The 21015-nt window shown below is 38.3% G+C and overlaps 1 protein-coding gene and 2 long non-coding RNA genes across 3 annotated transcripts in view; 2 read left to right on the plus strand and 1 right to left on the minus strand.

The window, feature by feature from the left end:
• LOC127964884 (NACHT, LRR and PYD domains-containing protein 12-like) overlaps positions 1-21015 on the minus strand; it is a 1383583-nt gene that overhangs the window by 387953 nt on the left and 974615 nt on the right. Inside the window, exon 32 of the mRNA XM_052565314.1 lies at positions 17512-17685. Coding sequence (XP_052421274.1) covers positions 17512-17685 — 174 coding nt within the window. The remainder of the gene's footprint in view (positions 1-17511; positions 17686-21015) is intronic.
• LOC127964976 (uncharacterized) overlaps positions 1-21015 on the plus strand; it is a 385149-nt gene that overhangs the window by 27584 nt on the left and 336550 nt on the right. The gene's annotated exons all lie outside the window — the stretch shown is intronic.
• The window catches only part of LOC127964989 (uncharacterized), a 193978-nt gene continuing 190455 nt past the window's right edge, over positions 17493-21015 (plus strand). The window contains exon 1 of the long non-coding RNA XR_008155226.1: positions 17493-17612. This is a non-coding gene — a long non-coding RNA (uncharacterized LOC127964989). The remainder of the gene's footprint in view (positions 17613-21015) is intronic.

Genomic DNA, 21015 nt, shown 5'->3' on the forward strand with positions numbered 1-21015 from the left:
GCTTAGAATACCCTTAAAAATTAACTATGTTTTTAAAAGTTAAAAAGCAAAAAACAGAAACTATATACTTAAACTATTTAACATGGATTAGTAAAAACATTGTAAGTTACCGATTATAAGTGTTTCACTGAACAGAAAGAGAGCAAAGAATCAATCATCAAAGTCAAGAACATTATCATTGACTTCAGTCTAGCAAGAGTTCAAGCTTTCTCAAAAACTCTGATTATAATCACTGAAGCTGTTTACACTGTCAAATTAATCTCTTACTTACATTGTGTGCACAGCTCTACATTGTTGTTCATGAAGAGAGAATTCACCAGAGAACAGCAAGCGTGCGTTCTGCCTCATATTTTCTTTTCTTTGGTAAATCTCATTCAAGCTCCACTTGGTTCAGAAATCTGAGGTGTCTGTCTGAAATCTGGTTCCGGGAGCAGCAGTATTTCGGCGGGGTCCCTCTGGTCTAGTTCTCCGAGTACGTGTCCAGTAGAGCCGTGTGTTCATCCGTCCCTGGAGTTATGACGCTCACACCTCGTCCAGACTGAAGACAGAAGAACCTGTGGATTATAATCAGTGATAGTGTCTACACTGAATGTGAAATCTCCAACAGCAAACGGATTCCTGATCTATTTCTGACAGAGTCCGAGCTCTTTACAGGACGCTTTGTCTCTTCAAGCTGTTGCCGTCCCGTATAGACACGGTGATGCTACTTTTACACCAAATATACTTTAAAACAAACACCAGAGACCGCTTAAAGTTACATGCGATATTGGTATACACTTTTCTAAAGTCAGTAGCATTAATGACTTACAGTCATAAAAACAATTGTAATTTTTCATCTATTGAATGTTTGATATTAAAATAAACTGTAAATCATATGTAAATTATGCTACTTTTTCACATGGGCTCAAACGGAAATTTGAAGCTCAAAAGCATTTGAGGAGAAAGACTTGCAGTCATAAAACAATTGTAATGTGTTCATTTAGGTGTCAGCTTGTCACGAATACGAACCCCGTGAGTTCCTCCAGAGGCCAGCAGAGGGTACCATCACCCGAATACTGACACCTACAGGCATCCAAACACTCACTTACACTGATACTCACTACATTACCCAACAGCCCCGTACCTTGGACTGATCACCGGCCAGGTGTTCCATATCAGAGACTGCCATATAAGCCAGACCTTTGCGTCACCTCATTGCGAAGTCTTGTTTCTGCCACGGCTAACATTTCTGAGCGTTCTACCCTGTCTTGCTATCCCAGTTGCCAAACCCTTGTTGTTTATCGACCCTAGAACCTTTGCTGCCTACCTTTGAACCCAGATTGTTATACGGACTGTGATACTTGCTTGTTACCCCGACCCACTGCTTGGTATTGACTACGATTCTGATATCTCTATTATACTGTGTTTGCTGATCCTGACCCTTCGCCTGTACGACTACGAGTGTTCTAATAAAAGCTTGCAAATGGATCCCATGTCGAGTCAGTCATCGTTACACAGCTACAATGCACACCTTATACATTTTTAATATATATTAAAATAAATTATAAATAATTTAGGTAAAAAAGAGGCCCGTTTATCACTTTCAGGCACATTCCTGTGAAAGTTTTTTTTTTTTTTTTTTCAGGTTCATATCACAACCCTTACAAAAATAAACCATGGTTTTATAATAGTAAAACTGCTTAATTTTCTTTTGCATGATTTCTGTATGCTTGAGACTATAAATAAATTAGAGTCATAATAAAGTTATAGCCATAGGTTAATGTCGAGAGCTACAATTTTTGTAATTTGTAAATAATATAATTTATTCATTTACTTTTTATTTGATTAAAGTTCTATTTTCACCCGTATAGTAGGTGTGTTTTTCCATCATCATATTTGAGGAAGGGGGGCACAAAAATACAATCCTGCTTAGGGCACACATTTGGCCAGCAGCGGACCTGAAAATACAGGTCTATAACACTTTGCCTTAAAAAAATCCATTATGATAAATTTCAAATGTTAAATATTCAGTAAAAAAAAAAAAAAAAAAAATCAATATCAATATCCAATTCAAAAATGTTTTAAATCCCATATAATATACATTTTTCTTAAATTACACTTGTTTATAATTACAATTTACACAATTCAAATTCAATCAGTTTTGTCATAAAATAAGTTCAATACAATCCAACTGTTTGCATTCAGGGATGTAAATTTTTGATGATTGATCATCTTTTAAATTAAAGATCAATTAATAGATAACCTTAATGCTGTGAAATGCATCTGCAGTGGTATTATTATATGTGCAAAAGTCACTCAAAAAAAAAAAAAAAAAAAACCTTTCTCACCTGAATTAAAGGGGTTTTAGTCTGGATAAAATGCTAGTAGCAGGAGTGTAAAATGAATAGATGTGATTATGATAATTTGATAAAATGAAGATAGCACGCTGTAATGATAATAGTAATTGGAACCAGGTGTGGTGTTGGTGATATATGTCTGCACATGTGCAGTATGGGGCAGATGCCCTGAGAGTGTGCGTGGTGACAGCACGTCACAGTTGTAACCGCTAATAAACACCAGCGTTACCTTTCAGTTGTGAAGCTGTTTTATTTAATGAACTCACAAGATCGTTACATGGTGTCAGAAGTGGCTTGTTGAAAGGAACGTATGGAATGGAGCGGAATATGAAAGTTATGAAGAGGAGTTAAGAGAGCATGCACACGTGGATTACAAACACAGAATGGAAGGATTGCAGCCGCCTCCGAAACGTCAATTTACCGGTAATGTTGCTGAGAATTGGAGACGATTCAAGCAACGATTTCTCTTGTATTTATCTGCAATTGATGGAGATCGTAAGGGGGAAAAGATGAAAGCCTCATTGTTTCTTCATGTGGTGGGTGATGAAGCATTGGAGGTATATAATAATTTTACTTTTGAAGAAGGGGAGAGTTTGAAGTTGCAGCCAATAATGGATACATTTGAAGCGTTTTGTATCGCGAAGAGGAATGTTACTTATGAAAGGCATCGATTTTTCACGTGTATGCAGAGAATTGGAGAAACCATTGATCAATATGTGACGGAGTTGAGACGAGTAAAACGTGTGAGTTTGGTGAGTTGACAGATTCTCTAATAAAAGACAGGATTGTGTGTGGAATACCTGATAATGGATTGAGGGAGCGATTGCTCAGGGAACAAGACTTGGATTTGGAGAAGGCGCTTTTGCTTTGCAGAGCAGCAGAAACTGTAAAGACACAAGCTGAAGAGTTGTTAAATGAGACCTGTACTGTGGATGTTGTAAGGAAATGTCAGACACCACCTGGTGAAAGTGTAAAGAAACCAATATTCAGTGAAAGGGGCAGAGGTACAGATGAGAAACGTCAACGAATATGTGATCGGTGTGGGATGCAACATCCACCTAGAAAATGTCCAGCTTATGGTAAAAAGTGCAACAAGTGTGATAAAAATAATCATTATGCACGTTGTTGTAAAAGCAAGAGATCTTTTAACCAAGTGAATACAATTACTGAGAGTGAAGTGGAAGAATTTTATGTTGATGCAGTAACTGACTGTGAAAGTGATCAGAAAGACTGGATTGTACATCTACAAATTAATGATTGCACAATTGACTGTAAGCTGGATACAGGAGCTCAAATTAATATAATGTCTGAAATGGAGTTTAACAAGTTGAAACCAAGGCCAAAATTGCACCCTGTTAAAGTAAAAGTAACTGGATATTCTGGAACAGATATACCAGTGAAAGGAAAATGTGTTGTGAAAGTGCAATATAAGGATAGACGCATCATTTGTCATTTATGGTGGTACCAAAGGACGTTCCGGCACTTTTAGGCTTGGCTACTTGTGAGAGGCTGAATTTGGTTAGAAGAGTGCTAGTTGTTGAAGAGACCAATAATACTGAATATGACTCCATCTTAAGAGAATATGAGGATGTGTTTAAAGGCTTGGGTTGTTTGCCAGGAGTGCACAACATCAAAGTAGATGAAACCGTCCCACCAGTTGTCCATCCATGTCGAAAGGTACCGTTTGCACTTAAACATCAATTAAAGGAAGAACTGGACAGAATGGAGAGTCTGGGTGTAATCCGGAAAATTGATGAGCCCACGGAATGGGTTAGTTCCTTGGTAATCGTTGATAAAAAGAATGGAAAGTTGAGGATTTGTCTTGATCCCAGAGATTTAAATCGGGCTATTAGGAGATAGCATTTTAAGCTTCCGACACGTGAAGAGATTATGGCACAATTTGCAAATGCTAAATATTTCAGCAAACTCGATGCATCTTCAGGATTTTGGCAGTTTAAGTTGGATGATGTTAGCTCGAAGTTATGCACTTTTAACACCCCACATGGAAGATATTGTTTTTTGAGGCTTCCTTTTGGAGTTGCTTCAGCTCCTGAGGTATATCATAAAACGGTACATATGATATATGAACACATGGATGGTGTGGATACATCAATGGATGGTATAATTGTTTGGGGAGCTTCAAAAGAAGAGCATGACGCAAGGCTAAAGAAAGTTTTAGAAGCAACAAGAAGTGCAAATTTGAAGTTGAACAGAGAAAAGTGCCAATTTGGAGTAACAGAGCTAACTTTTCTTGGTGATATTGTCAGTAGTGAAGGAGTGCGACCAGATCCCATGAAGGTTTCTGCAATTGAACATATGCCTAGACCACAATGTAAGAAGGATGTACAGAGGTTCATGGGAATGCTGAATTACATGAGTAAATTTATCTCTAATCTGTCTGAAAAAATAGCACCACTGAGATGGCTGATAGAAAAAAAAAATGATTGGGAGTGGAGTTATAGTCAAGAATCAGCATGGCAAGATTTGAAGGTGATTTTAACAAAAGAGCCGATTTTGAAATTTTATGATCCTGAACGCTCCATTAAAATTTCAGCTGATGCCTCACAGACAGGACTGGGAGCAGTACTGCTTCAGAATTATGATGGAGCCTGGCAGCCTGTTGCATATGCCTCGCGTTCAATGAATGATGCGGAATGCAGGTATGCACAAATTGAAAAAGAATTGCTTAGCATTGCCTTTGCTTGTGAGAGGTTTCATCAGTTTGTGGCAGGACAATCCGTTTATGTGGAGACTGATCATAAGCCATTGATTGCATTGTTTAAAAAATCGTTGAACAACTGCCCTTTAAGAATTCAAAGGATGATGATTAAATTACAACGTTATGCATTAACTGTGTGTTATACACCAGGTAAATTAATGTTTGTGGCGAACACCCTTTCACGAGTTCACCCTTACATCTAATCTGAAGGCAAATAGTAGGCATATTTTGGCGTGCTGTCCTGGGGGAGGGGTCCGGGCCCGGAGCATAGCCCGAACCCAAATAACTCCCCCTATCCCAATTTGGGATAAATAGATTAGAAGTGAGGAGTTGGGGTGGAGGAGGGTTGCCGAAAAACTGTCGTGGGACAGGAGGTAGGAAGACTGGATATATATACGCGTGCGTGCTATAAGATGATTAGCTAAACGAGATGCACCTGTACCAAATTGGATGATTATCTGATCGTGCTTCTCCCGAACTTTGTTAATAAAACCACATGTCCAGAGCTGTTGATCCAACTTCATCTAGTGGAAAATTGACTGAGGATATTCAGGTATATGTGAACATGGTTCTGGAAACCTTGCCTGTCGCTGACTCCAAGTTGAAGTTAATTGGTAAAGAGACGGAACGGGATCAAGTGCTCCAACAGGTGAAACAGTATGTTCTGGATGGTTGGCCAGATAAAAAAACAAAGCTGTGTTGCAGAGGTGTACGAGTTTTGGAACTGTAAGGATGAAATGTCTGTTTGTGGTGACATTCTGTATAAAGGAAATAAAATAGTGATTCCCAGAAGTCTCAGGAATAAGATGTTGGAGAAAGTCCATGAAGGCCATTTAGGCATTGAGAAGTGTAAGAAGAGAGCTCGTGAGGTCATGTATTGGCCTGGAATCAATCAAGATATTATAACGGTTGTATCAAAATGCCAGACGTGTGTTAAACATCAATATAATAATCCAAGAGAGCCTCTACAACCACATCCAGTACCTGAAAGACCATATCAAAAAGTAGGTGCGGACATCTTTACATGTCATGGAAAAAATTACCTTTTGGTTACTGACTATACTCCTTGTACCCTGAGGTGTGTATGTTAAGTACAACTACGGCAGAAAATGTTATCTCATGCATGAAGTCAATCTTTGCTCGACATGGAGTACCAAAAGAAGTCTTTACTGATAATGGCCCTCAGTTTATTAATGCTGGCTTTAATAATTTTGCAGAAGAATGGGATTTTAGTCCACATTTTCCGCAGTCCAATGGTCTTGTGGAAAAGTCTGTTGGAATAGTAAAGAGAATAATGCAAAAAACAAGAGATGATGGAAGTAGTTTTTACATGGGACTGCTTGTTTATCGTAGTACACCTCTTGAATGTGGATATTCCCCAGCACATCTTCTGATGGGTCGACGTCTTCGTTCAAATCTGCCTGTGTCTGAGAATCTTTTGTCAACACAACATGGTAAGAAAGTCAAGAAAGACAAAGAACATCAGAGAGCTAAGCAGAAGACCTACTACGATAAAATAACTCGTCAGTTGCCTGAGCTTTGTGTTGGTGAGGAGGTTAGACTTAAAGACCGATCCAATCTTTGGAATCAGAAAGGCATTGTACTTGAACAAATTCAACCAAGATCTTACAATGTTGAAATGTCAAGTGGTGTTGTGTTGAGGAGGAATCGTCAACATTTGTTGACAGATGTGTCTGCTGAATTGGAATACACTGAGCAAGTTGAAAGGACTGAGATACCTCTGAGAAGATCTGTTCATGTACGGAAATGTCCTGAGAGACTTATTGAAACATGCTGAGAGACTTATCAAAACATGATGAACTAATTGAAACATGCTAAAATACTTATTGTATATTTGTTGGTAGTGTGTAAATTGTTCTTTATGAATTATGCTAAGTGTGGTTAAGATTTATAATTGTCATTTGTGTAAAAAAAAACAAAACAAGGGAAGATGTAATGATAATAGTAATTGGAACCAGGTGTGGTGTTGGTGATATATGTCTGCACATGTGCAGTATGGGGCAGATGCCCTGAGAGTGTGCGTGGTGACAGCACGTCACAGTTGTAACCGCTAATAAACACCAGCGTTACCTTTCAGTTGTGAAGCTGTTTTATTTAATGAACTCACAAGATCGTTACACACGCCGTTTGCACAAAAGTGTTTCAATGAGCCACATTAATAGAAACTCTCTTTGAAACTCCTTCTGCTCTCTCGGACAAATAAGGATTTCTCACACTCTCTGCTGCTCCGTTTTTTTTATTTTTATTGAACAAACATAGCAGCAAATACAGTTTCATCTACAAAAACAAAAAATAAAATAATTATCAACAGTAGACAAAGAGCAAGTAAAGTAAAAAGCAAGTAAAATAGATAAAAGTAAAACAAAATAATAACAAAATATTAAAAAAAATACATTTACAAAATAATAATAATTGAGCCAGGGGTAATATATCCTTTAAATAAATTCAAGAGAGACAGAGATGCCTCGAGTCCCTTTTGTTTACATTATAAAAAAGCATAAATATTATACTTTGTGCATAATGTAACTGATTTTAAAGCTTTGGCATTGTTGGAAGAAGATATAGTACTCAAGTAATAATTAAGGTCATTACAAAAGACAATAAAAATAGGTTTGACAGACAAAAATTTACACTTGTGTACAGAAAACTTGGCTAGAAAAATAAAAAGATTTACAAGAAAATACTTGTCTTTCAGATTTTTGTCAGAGTTATAACAACCAAATAACACATGCTTAAACCCCATAGAAAAATTTACTAATAAGGAAGTACGTACAAATAGGCAAAATTTTTACCAAAAAGTAGCTACATGAACACAATCCCAAAGAAGGTGAGGTATAGACTCGTCTTCCACTCCACAGAAGGAGCATAAGGGATCCAACTCTGGAAACATTTTTTTGCTAAAAAGATTGACTGGGTAGAATCGATGTAGCAGCTTGAATGATACCTCTTTAACCTTATTAGTGATTAGATATTTGTTGGACAGAGACCACACTTTCTTCCAAGGAATATCATTAAAAGAATTACTCCAATATGATATTATAGATGGGACAGTAATAATATCATTCTGAAAAAGTTGTCTAATCTTTCTATTCCTAAGAGAGGGACTAGATAAAAACAGATCTTCCCTATTGCTGTCTCACAAGGCTGTAACCAGGAGGTAGAAGAGAGTAAAGAATCGCCTGAGTTTTTCAAAAGTGCAATATCTCCACTGGGAACGGCATCCATCACTATGGCAAAGTCTCGTGGGGTGACAGGAATACAATATTTAGTTAAGAATTCAGAATAAGAAAACAAATGACCATTTGGATTTACAAGTTGAGAAACCAAAAGAATATTATTATTAAACCAATCTGAAAAAAAAGAGTGTCTTATTTTGGTAATGGATATCATGGTTATTCCATATAAAATACCTGTGGGGGCTAAAATTATGTTTGTAAATCAAGTGCCAGGCCAGAAGTACCTGCTTATGGAAATTTGACAATTTTATGGGTAATTTAGAAATATTATAATTACATACTAACAGAAAGGGAAGACCACCAACTTAAAAAAATATATAATTGGGAATAGCATTCCATAAGGAATCAGAATCGTTCAAGAACTGCCTCAACCAATTGATCTTAAACGTATTGTTTAAGGAAGCAAAATCAGGGAAGTTAAAACCACCTTGTCTCTGCTGCTCTGTGTTTCACAGAAACCTAGCTGAATGACGTCATACCGGACAGCGCGCTCCATCTGCCGGACTTTCAGCTGTTTAGAGCAGATCAGGACGCAGAATCAACGGAGAAATCGCACGGCGGCGGGACATGCTTTTACATCAATGAACGCTGGTGTAGAGATGTAACTGTGTTAAAGAAGATGTGCTGTCCTGATCTAGAAATGCTGTTTGTCAACTGCAAGCCTTTCTATTCGCCGCGGGAGTTTCACTCGTTCATTCTGGTCAGTGTTTACATTCCTCCGCAAGCGCTGATCAGATCACAGAGACAGAACAACAACACCCGGACTCTGTTTTAATAATTCTCTGGGACTTTAATAAAGCCAATCTCTCCCATGAACTGCCAAAATACAGACAGCATGTTACATGTCCCACCAGAGACAGTAATGTATTGGATCACTGTTACACCACAATAAAGGATGAATATCACTCTGTTCTATGGGCAGCTTTGGGACGTTCTGATCACTGTCTGGTTCATCTTACACCGTCCTACAGGCAGGGGCGGAGCTAGTGGGGGGGAGGGTTGCCATGGAAATAATCACGGCCACCCCACTGGTCATCCCGATCATAATCGCAATCTATTATAAATAATAATAATACTTTCTTAGAGTTTGATCAAAATGACCTCGATCGATCATGGCAAAAAGATTACGTTCGGACTGCGAAACTATCGCGACAATTGAATCACTTGTCACTTACAGGCAAATGCGCTATCGCGAGAGTTTCCGTAGCATACGTTTCTTTCCAGCATTTGTAAAAAGTCGAGGACTGAGAGACGAGAAGTGAAGCTTCGCTTTTGTGTCTGGTTCAACTCGTGTTTGAGCACACAAACACATCTTTTCAGGTGAGTTATTAAAGTCAGATAAATTATTATTTTAGTTCCGTTCAACTATTTGTGTCTGAAGTTTTATCATTGTCCTGTGTAACAAACAGACTTATATTAGCCGACTCAGATGCTCAAAACTAAATTAAATCTGGACAGCTCAGGATATAAGCCCATCACTGAAAATATCACATTGATTTTCTTGGTTTTCAGTGCTGTATAAACATATCAGCTATTTTCTTAATGTCCTTTGGATAAAAACGTCTTTTGCTGAATTAGTTTAGTTTCCTTGAAGCTTGTTTCTTCTGTTCATCAACACTGCTCCACACATTACACTTCCATGCATTCATTTAACTTCACATCACTGATTCCTGTAGCGGCTCTTATTCACCATCAGCTGATCCTGAGGAAACTGAACTGACGTCTAAATACTGAGAGTCCTACAATAAAACACACAGACAGTCAGATATGAGTATGAGACATTACTGCTGTCACATCACATCAGCAGATCCAGCTCAGAAACACACAGTATATTCATATTACAGTCAGAGATATGAATCAGAGTATGTGAGCGGAGCGCGGAGTGGAGCGTGTTATTTTGACTGGAGCGAGGAGCAGATCTTTTAAAAGTCGGAGCGTCGTGGTTTTCACTCGCTCCAAGAGTGCTCCAGCACCGCTCTGTCACGAGAACAATTCACGCCAACAGACCATAATATAACTGGATATTTAGCAAGAAATCACATGTTAAACATATTTAGCTAGCTTGATAGAGAAGGATAGTTAAGGATCACTCCTTATGTTTAATATACATTATGAACAGAAGTTGAAGTGTGTAATTTCACACATACTGAAATACTTTAGACGTGGAGTGAAGGTGGAGCGGTGTTTCTGATATCAGTGAGTGTGGAGTGGAGCGGAGCGGAGTGATTATTAAATGATCGGAGCGCGGAGGAGAAATTGTTGACGCTCCACTCCGCTCACATACTCTGATCTGATGAACAACTGATCATAGATTAATAACAGTGAATGATCAACAACTCTCTCTTTATCATTTACACACAGAGACACTGGAGGAGATGAACATATTCATATATTCATAGATCATCACAGAATTAAACAGTTTAAAGAACAGAAACTAAAGTGGAGCTGAATTATTATCTTATATTCTCCAAATATGTCTGTTACTAAACTTTGGCCATTTTAAACGATTTAAATAATAATATACTCACAGTAGTCTAATCTCTCCAGTTTATAACGTGGATCATCTTTCAGATCAGAGAGTAACTTCACTCCTGATATTTGTAGATTATTCAGAGTCAGGTTCAGTTCTCTCAGGTGTGAGGGGTTTGATCTCAGAGCTGAAGCCAGAGCAGAACAACCTTCATCTGTGACGTCACACCTCATCAACCTGTAGAGAACAATGACACAGTGTTAATTGTAGTTGAAGTGTGTGTAGTTTGTTGTTGACTCTGGTCTCAGAGCAGGAGAGGAGATATAATGACAAGCATTGCCACAAACTGCTGCTGATAGAATGAGATTTCTGCATGTTGATGCTCAATGCTGCTGTTTGAAACTGTCATGTGCTTCAGGACTGAACAGACACACAGAGCTGAATGTGACACATTGTTTCATAGTGATATAAGCACAGATCTGTCTGGAGAAACACTCACTTGCTCCTCTAATTACGATTTACAGTTTACCTAAAAATGAAGATTAAAAATCATCAAAATCCCACAGACTTACATTGAGGAAATGTTCAGATGAGCCAAGACTATTCAAACTCCAACTGTCAAAATTCAAATGTAAACAAACTGAAGGCCTTTAGACTCCATTTAACTGCCATTCTATGTTCTATTTCTAGACCATTCAAACTCATTTAACCTTCCATTCTGTCTAATATTTCTAATCTATCAATCATCTATATAGCAGGGCTGCCAACTTTTGAGTTCAGCTTAGAGTGGGATTTTGGGGGCAGGGTTTTGATATGGGGAGGGGCTTATAGATGGGCGTGGCTTGGTGTGGAGAAAAATACAAACAAAAAATCCTTGCATTAGCAGAAGTGTATTAAGTATATATTGACTGTTGTAAGGTCCAGACACTCGGCCCAAGGAAGGTATCCGGTGCTGGATGAAGGTTTCCTGCGTGTTCGGTCTTTCAGCGCGTAGAGTTAATTCAATTTAGGTTAAACTCAAATCTGACTCCATTATTTATTTAATCTGACTCCATTTTAGTATGACCTCGAATTTAGGTTGAAATGCAAATTGGTTGAATGCCTTTTTAATTAGTATTCTTCTGACATTTGATTATTCTAGTTAACTCCTACTCTTATATTAACTTGTTCATTCAGGTGCTCATGTTGCTAACAAGGATACAACGTAATCTACTAGAGTCAATAATCACAGAGTAAAACAGAATAAAATCAAATGTAACAATTTATTATCAGTCAGGTAAATATGTGTTCTGCCAATTACATATCCAATTGAACCATATCAAATCATAGCATTATAAAACATCAAATTCTCAAAGATTAATCTTAAAGTAAAATAAGCATACCTGACCTTAGAAAATACATAGTATGAAGTGAAGAGACACACAACACACTACGGGCTTTCTGGCTACAGAATCGCGCTGATGCTTTTGCTGCAATCCTTTAAATACCTCAGACCAAGACAAACATCCCCCGAGATGGAGACAGGAACTAACAATTGGAATTTGCATTAACTCAGGTCCCAAGCCTGGCTGGTTTTACACCTCAATGGGAACAGGGGGTAATTTACATGGAGGACCCTAGGAAAGGACACTCCCATCACAGTAATCAAGATATCTCTTGACTCTTCGGATCTTTATTATCTTCTAATCTACTTTTGTAAGATTGAGACCATTGTACCAGTTGCACTGAGACATTTCAAATGATACCAGACATTGACATTTTCATGTAATCATTTTGAGCAGACTGAGTAGAAGGAAGAATGGGTGAAGGGATTTATAATGAAACAAATGGCCAGAAGGGGAGGAGGTCTCCTGCTCCTCCAGTCCATGGGGTGTCTCGAAGATGCTCGTGTATGTTTGTATTGTCTGTTTCTCAGGAGATCAAAGTATCTCAGGTTCTTTCATCTCTACACTGTCAAAGTATTTAGTATCTGTACAGAATTTCTTGGGAGATTTACATTTCATTTTATTTTCACAAACATTTATTAACATTAACAATATCAATATTATTATTAACAATTATTAAAATTACCTACTAGGCATGTCCACATATTTGTCATCTGGAAATGCTTTTGTACTGTTTTTTTTTTTATGATACAAATATGTAAAATAATTGCTCAGTGCTGCAAAACACAACAACTCTGCTAATGCTAACTTAATTCTTTATAAACTATATAACAGCATAGGTCTATTAGTTACTAGCCTAAACTGGACGGAGACACGGAGCGCGCTGTAACTCACTGACCTGCCTGCGTTCACCATTCACACGGTGCAGATGGGAGCAGTGGCGCCCCAGAAAATTATAATAGGGGTGGCCAGATGAGGCCACAGTAAATAAATAAAGGGTTTCCAATATTGACAATATGATATCTCTGTGATTTCTGGGATTTTATCGATAATGATAATTACACAATATTTTGCTGAGTGTGTTATTGAGCTGATATCTTATTTCTAATTGTGCTGACAGCTGACTCCTAAAGGTTTTATTTTTATATTTATGCCATTTTTTTTTTAAAGTGAGCACCATCTTTTAAAGGTGCCATATGCAGAAATTGAGGTAAAAATATCCATAACATGACCTACACGCATCGAAAGAATGAGAAGAAATAAAGGCGATGATGTCATTAAAAAAATGTCAAGTTATAGTGCTGCAGAGATATCAACCTTAATTAGCATTAGCATTACTAGCCCCGGCCCGGCAGGTGTTGTAATACCAGTTTCGGCCGTGGGAGGCAGTATGCGGACAACATAACCACCAGCCAACCTGCAACGAATACACGAATAACTCGCAGGGCGTACCTGGACCTGATGTCAATTGTGTGGAAAGTACAGCCCACTACTTTCAGTTCAGAGAAGAGAGCGGAAGCATAGCTGAAGCCCTTGGCAAGAGACCAACACCCGCTACAGGGAAACAACCGCGCTCAGAATCACAAATCAAATCCGATAAGAATACCAGAGTAAACATCGGCACTGCTTTTAATCGCTGGAGACAACTGATGGACCTGAAAGAAATGAGGTTTGACTCCGAACTTGCAAGTTAGATGCTGTTAGTATTTCGCTAGAAGTTTGTTTTATATGTTTGTGTATTTGTTTTCGGGAAGTTATAACATAGAAATGTATCGAAGGCTGTTCTATAAACGTGCTAATGTTAGCGATGGCTAACCGTAGCTGCATTTGATAATCAGCTAGCTATAACTTAACGTTACCCATTTTATTATATAGGGCTGTGCATGTCTTTACTCATGTACATCTCATCAGTAAAGACGCTCCTGTAATTAGGAGTATATCTCCAGTACGTGTGTTCAGATCAGGATTGCCAGGTTTTCACAACAAATTCTGCCCAGTTGCTTCTCAAAACTAGCCCAGTCACGCTTCCAGAAGGTTCCCCGATAAAACATTGCTTCCCGGGGTTAAAATATAGTTTTTTTAGCAGGGTTGCCTTGGTATAATTCGCATTTTAGGGGCTAAATATCACGTTATTTGTATTGGGGTCGCTGTGACCAGCGGACATGAAAAACAACCGCCACAGACTTGGCAACACTGGTTGGCATTTACTACACGGAGCCGTAATTCACTGACAATCTACACAACATCGATGTTAAAATCGCAGGCGATTCTTTGTCGATTTTGAAAGCGATTTTGTGTTAGTTGTCGGTAGACTAAGGCTCTGTGCAGTAACTGCCGCTCCACCTGAAGCAGTGTTGCCAAGTCTGCGGTTGTTTTTCATGTCCGCGGTTTGAAGCAATCCCAATACCAATAACGTGATATTTAGCCCCTAAACTGCTAATTTTACCAGGGAAACCCTTCCCAAAAAATTATATTTTAACCCCGGGAAGCAATTTTTATCGGGAAACCTCCCGGAAACGCGATTGGGCTAGTTTTGGACTAGTTTTAAGAAGCAACTGGGCAGGATTTGTTGTGAAAACCTGGCAACCCTGATCTGAATGCACATGCTGGAGATATACTTCTAATTACAGGAGCGTCTTTACTGATGAGAGGTGCATGAAAATCGCATTCGATGTATCATAACTAACCTGCTTTGTCTAGTCTGTTGGTCTCCGTGTCCTCTTTGCTTCGTGGTTTTTCTGTGCGTGAAAAAATTGATGTGTGGCGTGAAAGCGTGTGAAAAGAGTCAACTGCGTGTGTCTCACGGTGAATGCTTGAGAGCTGGCACATTAGTTCTCAAGCAGAATAAAGGACAGGTTGATTATTGCTGTTTAGCGTTTGTATTAATCTATGATGTGTCCCTGTTTGCCTACAGGGACATAAAAAAAATAAATTAAAAGTGATACGTGGACCAAGGTGTCTGAGATTGTTCATTTTAAGTGAAGGATCCTAATATTTCGTCCACAACAATATTTAATGAGGTTATAACTCCTTGTGGTTAGTCTGCACGAGATCAACAAGCTTGTTTGCTTTGCGGCCGCTTTAAATACAAAATAAGCATTCGATCTACGTTAGAGCGTCTGAGCGCTCACAAATCTTTCTGTAGCGTCGTGAGCAGAGCGGCAAGAGCGATTTTTGATGCTCTAGACGCCGGCGGTGTGAACGCACAGTTAGGCTTCGGCTATGGCTGTAGTGTTGTTGTGAAAGTAGGGGCGGAGCACAGAGACTATGCCGTTTCTCGTTTGTTACTCTAGAGTAGACCAATTCACTTTATTGAGGCATACTGCCCCCATCTGTTATGGAATGTGGAGTATGACTTGATTTTTTTTGCCAAACATTACAGATGGCACCTTTAAGACTGAGTTTTTTACACTGTTAAAGAGTTGGATTCCCATGCTAAACATGGACAAAGTTTCAAAAATTAAGTTGTACGTTTGAAGGAGTATTTTTGTTCCAAAAAAAACTCTTCCGGTTTGTCACAAGTTTCGGAAAGTTTTTTTCGAGTATGGCTCTGTGTGACGTTAGATGGAGCGGAATTTCCTTATATGGGTCCGGAAGAGAGCGCGCTCCCGTATAGCAGAGCACTGAGAGCACAACAGACTTCACTGATCAGAGCGAGAGCGTCGCGAAATGTCACAAAAGAACTGTATTTTTGGTTGCCGGGGCAAGACAACCCTGCATAATATGGGGGTGTGAGAGCGTGAGAATTGGGTCAATTGTGTGAGTCTCACCCTGAATGTGTGAGAGTTGGCAGCTTTGTATATGGGGCAGTCGTGGTCTAATGGTCAGAGAGTCTGACTTGTAACCCACAGACAGGGATGTACTGGTCATCAGGAGTAAAGTGATCAACAACACAAGTGTCTTGATCCATTCAGATGTGACACAGAATTGTGTTTTACAGTCGTGTGATATGAGAACATTAAAGCTTCTGTAGTGATGCTGGCTGAAAACACACACCACAATCTAAACTTCATGACGAGGTCAATTGGAAAATGACAAAACATAGACTTGTAAATTCATCACCAAAGTAATTTAACTTGCAGTTATTAACACTGTACAATAGAGATGTATTTATTATAAATGTTACCGTTATTAGCCTGCTTAATATTAAATATTAGCAGTAAATAAGTTCTTAGTTCACCCAAAATGAAAATTGTCATTTTCTCAACATCATGTCATTTCAAACCTGTATGAATTTCTTTCTTCTGTGGAACATAAAAGAAGATAATTTCAGGAATTCAAGAAGTTTTTGTCCATACAGAAATCAAGGGTATTGTATTGTATTGTATTGTTCTACAAAATATCTGTTGTGTTCTACAGAAGAAACTAAAGCCAGGCTCACACTACAGGATATTTAGCCCAATTTAGCCCCAATTTCCCCCTCCCGATAATCGGAGCAAACATCTTGTCGAGCACCTCGATCTGTCCCGATGTCGCACCTCCCGATCTGCTCGCACACAAATCGGGGCAGCCCTGATTATTATCAAACATGTTTGATATTTAGGATTTAAATCGGGATGATGATGGCTATATGATTACGTCAGTACTTTTCACATTCAATGCGCAAAAACACAAATCAGCTGATGCAGGGCTTCGAAAGCTAGTGGAGATAGAGAAAACTGTACTGGACAAACACAACGGTCTGTAATGTGTGCGAAAACGCATCACAACTGTAAGTAGCTATAAGAGCGCTGGAGTGAAATAAGTGAAAACCAGGTGAGTGAAGACAGACAGAATATATATATATATATAAAAAAAAAGAACCTTGACGATCTTCTGCGTGAGATCACATGAGGCGCTCCCTCTGGCGTGATAATCTTAATAATATCTTACAGTGTGTGATGTGCCACGATGTTCAAATCTTGAAGTGTGTGCATGTTTAATATTTGAGGGAAGATAATCTGCAAAGATTCTCCTCATGTGTGTGCTGCAACCAGATTTCAAAATCGGTTATGATTTTAAAACTCCTGTAGTGTGAGCCCGGCTTCAGTCATACTGGTTTGAATTGACATAAGGGTGAGGAAATGATGACAGAATTTATTTATCAATAGATTTCCTGCATTCTAGCTCAAAATCAATGCTTTACTGTCAAGTGCATTTCTATGTGACACAAATACATTATTAAGTTTGTTATATTTGTCATGAATTCAGTAATATCTAGTATTATTTACTCCAATTAAAGTCCCTGTCACCCAGTAAAACATTCATGGAGGAACTCTTGGGTCAGATGGACTGGATTTGTCCAGGGCTGAATTTTAACCCCAGTCCAGCCCTGACCACAGGTCACAGGTTTGAGTGATCTTACCGCAGTTTCTCCAGTTTACAGCGAGGATCCTCCAGTCCAGCACAGAGACACTTCACTCCCAAATCTCTTATTTTATTCACAGACAGATCCAGTTCTCTCAGGTGTGAGGGGTTTGATCTCAGAGCTGAAGTCAGAGCAGAACAACCTTCATCTGTGACGCCACAATAACTCAACCTGTAGAGAACAATGACACACTCTTCACTCTCTCAGATCAGATCAGTTTAGCTGTGAATCCATTAGTAAAGAGAAAGAACAAATCAATGTGTGATGAATCACTGGACTGAGATTTAAAATGTCAAAAAAGAAATCAAAATATGATAAATAATTTAAAACCTCATTCAAAAAGAAAAAAACTCCTTTACACTCTCAGGATTTTTAATGTCTTACAGTATTGTTCAAAATAATAGCAGTACAATGTGACTAACCAGAATAATCAAGGTTTTTTGTATATTTTTTTATTGCTACGTGGCAAACAAGTTACCAGTAGGTTCAGTAGATTGTCAGAAAACAAACAAGACCCAGCATTCATGATATGCACGCTCTTAAGGCTGTGCAATTGGGCAATTAGTTGAATTAGTTGAAAGGGGTGTGTTCAAAAAAATAGCAGTGTGGCATTCAATCAGTGAGGTCATCAATTTTGTGAAGAAACAGGTGTGAATCAGGTGGCCCCTATTTAAGGATGAAGCCAACACTTGTTGAACATGCATTTGAAAGCTGAGGAAAATGGGTCGTTCAAGACATTGTTCAGAAGAACAGCGTACTTTGATTAAAAAGTTGATTAGAGAGGGGAAAACCTATAAAGAGGTGCAAAAAATGATAGGCTGTTCAGCTAAAATGATCTCCAATGCCTTAAAATGGAGAGCAAAACCAGAGAGACGTGGAAGAAAACGGAAGACAACCATCAAAATGGATAGAAGAATAACCAGAATGGCAAAGGCTCAGCCAATGATCACCTCCAGGATGATCAAAGACAGTCTGGAGTTACCTGTAAGTACTGTGACAGTTAGAAGACGTCTGTGTGAAGCTAATCTATTTTCAAGAATCCCCCGCAAAGTCCCTCTGTTAAAAAAAAGGCATGTGCAGAAGAGGTTACAATTTGCCAAAGAACACATCAACTGGCCTAAAGAGAAATGGAGGAACATTTTGTGGATTGATGAGAGTAAAATTGTTCTTTTTGGGTCCAAGGGCCACAGGCAGTTTGTGAGACGACCCCCAAACTCTGAATTCAAGCCACAGTACACAGTGAAGACAGTGAAGCATGGAGGTGCAAGCATCATGATATGGGCATGTTTCTCCTACTATGGTGTTGGGCCTATTTATCGCATACCAGGGATCATGGATCAGTTTGCATATGTTAAAATACTTGAAGAGGTCATGTTGCCCTATGCTGAAGAGGACATGCCCTTGAAATGGTTGTTTCAACAAGACAATGACCCAAAACACACTAGTAAACGGGCAAAGTCTTGGTTCCAAACCAACAAAATGAATGTTATGGAGTGGCCAGCCCAATCTCCAGACCTTAATCCAATTGAGAACTGGTGGGGTGATATCAAAAATGCTGTTTCTGAAGCAAAACCAAGAAATGTGAATGAATTGTGGAATGTTGTTAAAGAATCATGGAGTGGAATAACAGCTGAGAGGTGCCACAAGTTGGTTGACTCCATGCCACACAGATGTCAAGCAGTTTTAAAAAACTGTGGTCATACAACTAAATATTAGTTTAGTGATTCACAGGATTGCTAAATCCCAGAAAAAAAAAATGTTTGTACAAAATAGTTTTGAGTTTGTACAGTCAAAGGTAGACACTGCTATTTTTTTGAACAATACTGTATGTAGGAAGTAGACATTCACCAATATACTGGCAAAAATCTGTATCAGCCAAGATCATCCTTGCTGACTGATATAGGCTATTGGCTAGTTAACTTTCTATGACTTCATAGATCGGAGTGGCTGATGTTTATCTGTTACATTGCATCAAGCATTACAGTATATATGTATAGGTTTGTATAAAAACAAATACAAGGCCGTACAATAATTTTTTACAACTATTTATGCTGTGAAACTATTATGTTAAAATGGCCCCTCTGTTTTTCACTGTTCTAATGTTGTTATTATTATTTTTTTTTTACTGATACTTACAGTGGAAAAATCTGGGAGGAGACATGGGAGCCGGCCTGCCAGTTCTCACCAGGTGTCAAGCATGTGTGACGTCACCCATTCATCTACAATTCAGTATGAGTTGAATACCTGCTATGAGTTGTCGAGTTCGCTGTTACGGCACAGCCATCCTGTTTGCGCATGTGATGATTTTAGATAAGAAGGAGGAGCCACGTTACACACTTTCAATGGTTTCCACCCTAACATGCTGTCATGCTGTTTTTTTCTTTATTACTGATTCTTGCTAAAAGCTGTGTTCAAATAAATCAAAGTGTTACTATATTTCTGTTTATGTCTTTCCATTCACCTTGTGGGTTAGCCAATTAACTGAAATATTCTTCAACACATCAAATTATATATTGCAATATGATGCACCAAAATATGTAGGAAGGTGGGACATGTTTTCAATCATATTAACTGACACCATGAAGAGACAGTTGATTCCACCAGCTAAATCATACATTTTCTGTATAAAGGGTAGCTGAGGTAGGCAGGGGTGGATAAATGCACAGGCTTACCAAGACCAGATGTCAAGAGGGTCCAGAAGCCTCTAAAAATGTGAAAGCATGGTTTTTTTAATTCAGGAAAGTTTCTAAAGGCTTTTTAAAAAAATGCTTCTAAAGGCAAGGCACATGAAACCCTGGCTTCTGCACTAGTGGCCTTTTCCATTTACTTTGACACACTGAATGTGTGTGTGCAAGTCTACCCCCGGATGGGTAGTAAAAAGAAGAAGACAATACATTTTTTTTTACACTTTTAATGTTATTATTTCAATCTATATGGGCCAGGGAAGCTGGGTTCTTTTGTTGTTTATTTATATTTTTTAAACTATAACTATCAATATTTATTTAGATGTTATCATGGTATTAATTTCTTAATTTGCATATTATTTTGGTCTAATTACCGGAGAAATATTACAGTATGCTGTAATACAGAATATTATTATATGATCCGAGCTAGACGTATTCAAAGCCTATATTCCACAATGCAATGCGGGCATTCATTCACAGAATCGGACAGCGATCAGCTGGTCTTTAACGCCAGTATCGCTTCAATGTACACACACACACACACACACACACACACACACACACACACACATATATATATATATATATATATATATATATATATATAATCATTGGTTTTGTCACCAGCAACAACACTCCAGAAGTGACGTAAAATATATATATATATATATATATATATATATATATATATATATATATATATATATATATATATATATATATATATATATATATATATATAAGCAAAATTGACTTCATTTGTTTAATATATGCTTTTTGGGAAATGTTCTAGCTTTCTAAGAAATGTGTGTTTGCA

This window comes from Carassius gibelio, chromosome B9 (genome assembly GCF_023724105.1).
Source record: "Carassius gibelio isolate Cgi1373 ecotype wild population from Czech Republic chromosome B9, carGib1.2-hapl.c, whole genome shotgun sequence".
NCBI classification, from domain to species: Eukaryota; Metazoa; Chordata; class Actinopteri; order Cypriniformes; family Cyprinidae; genus Carassius; species Carassius gibelio.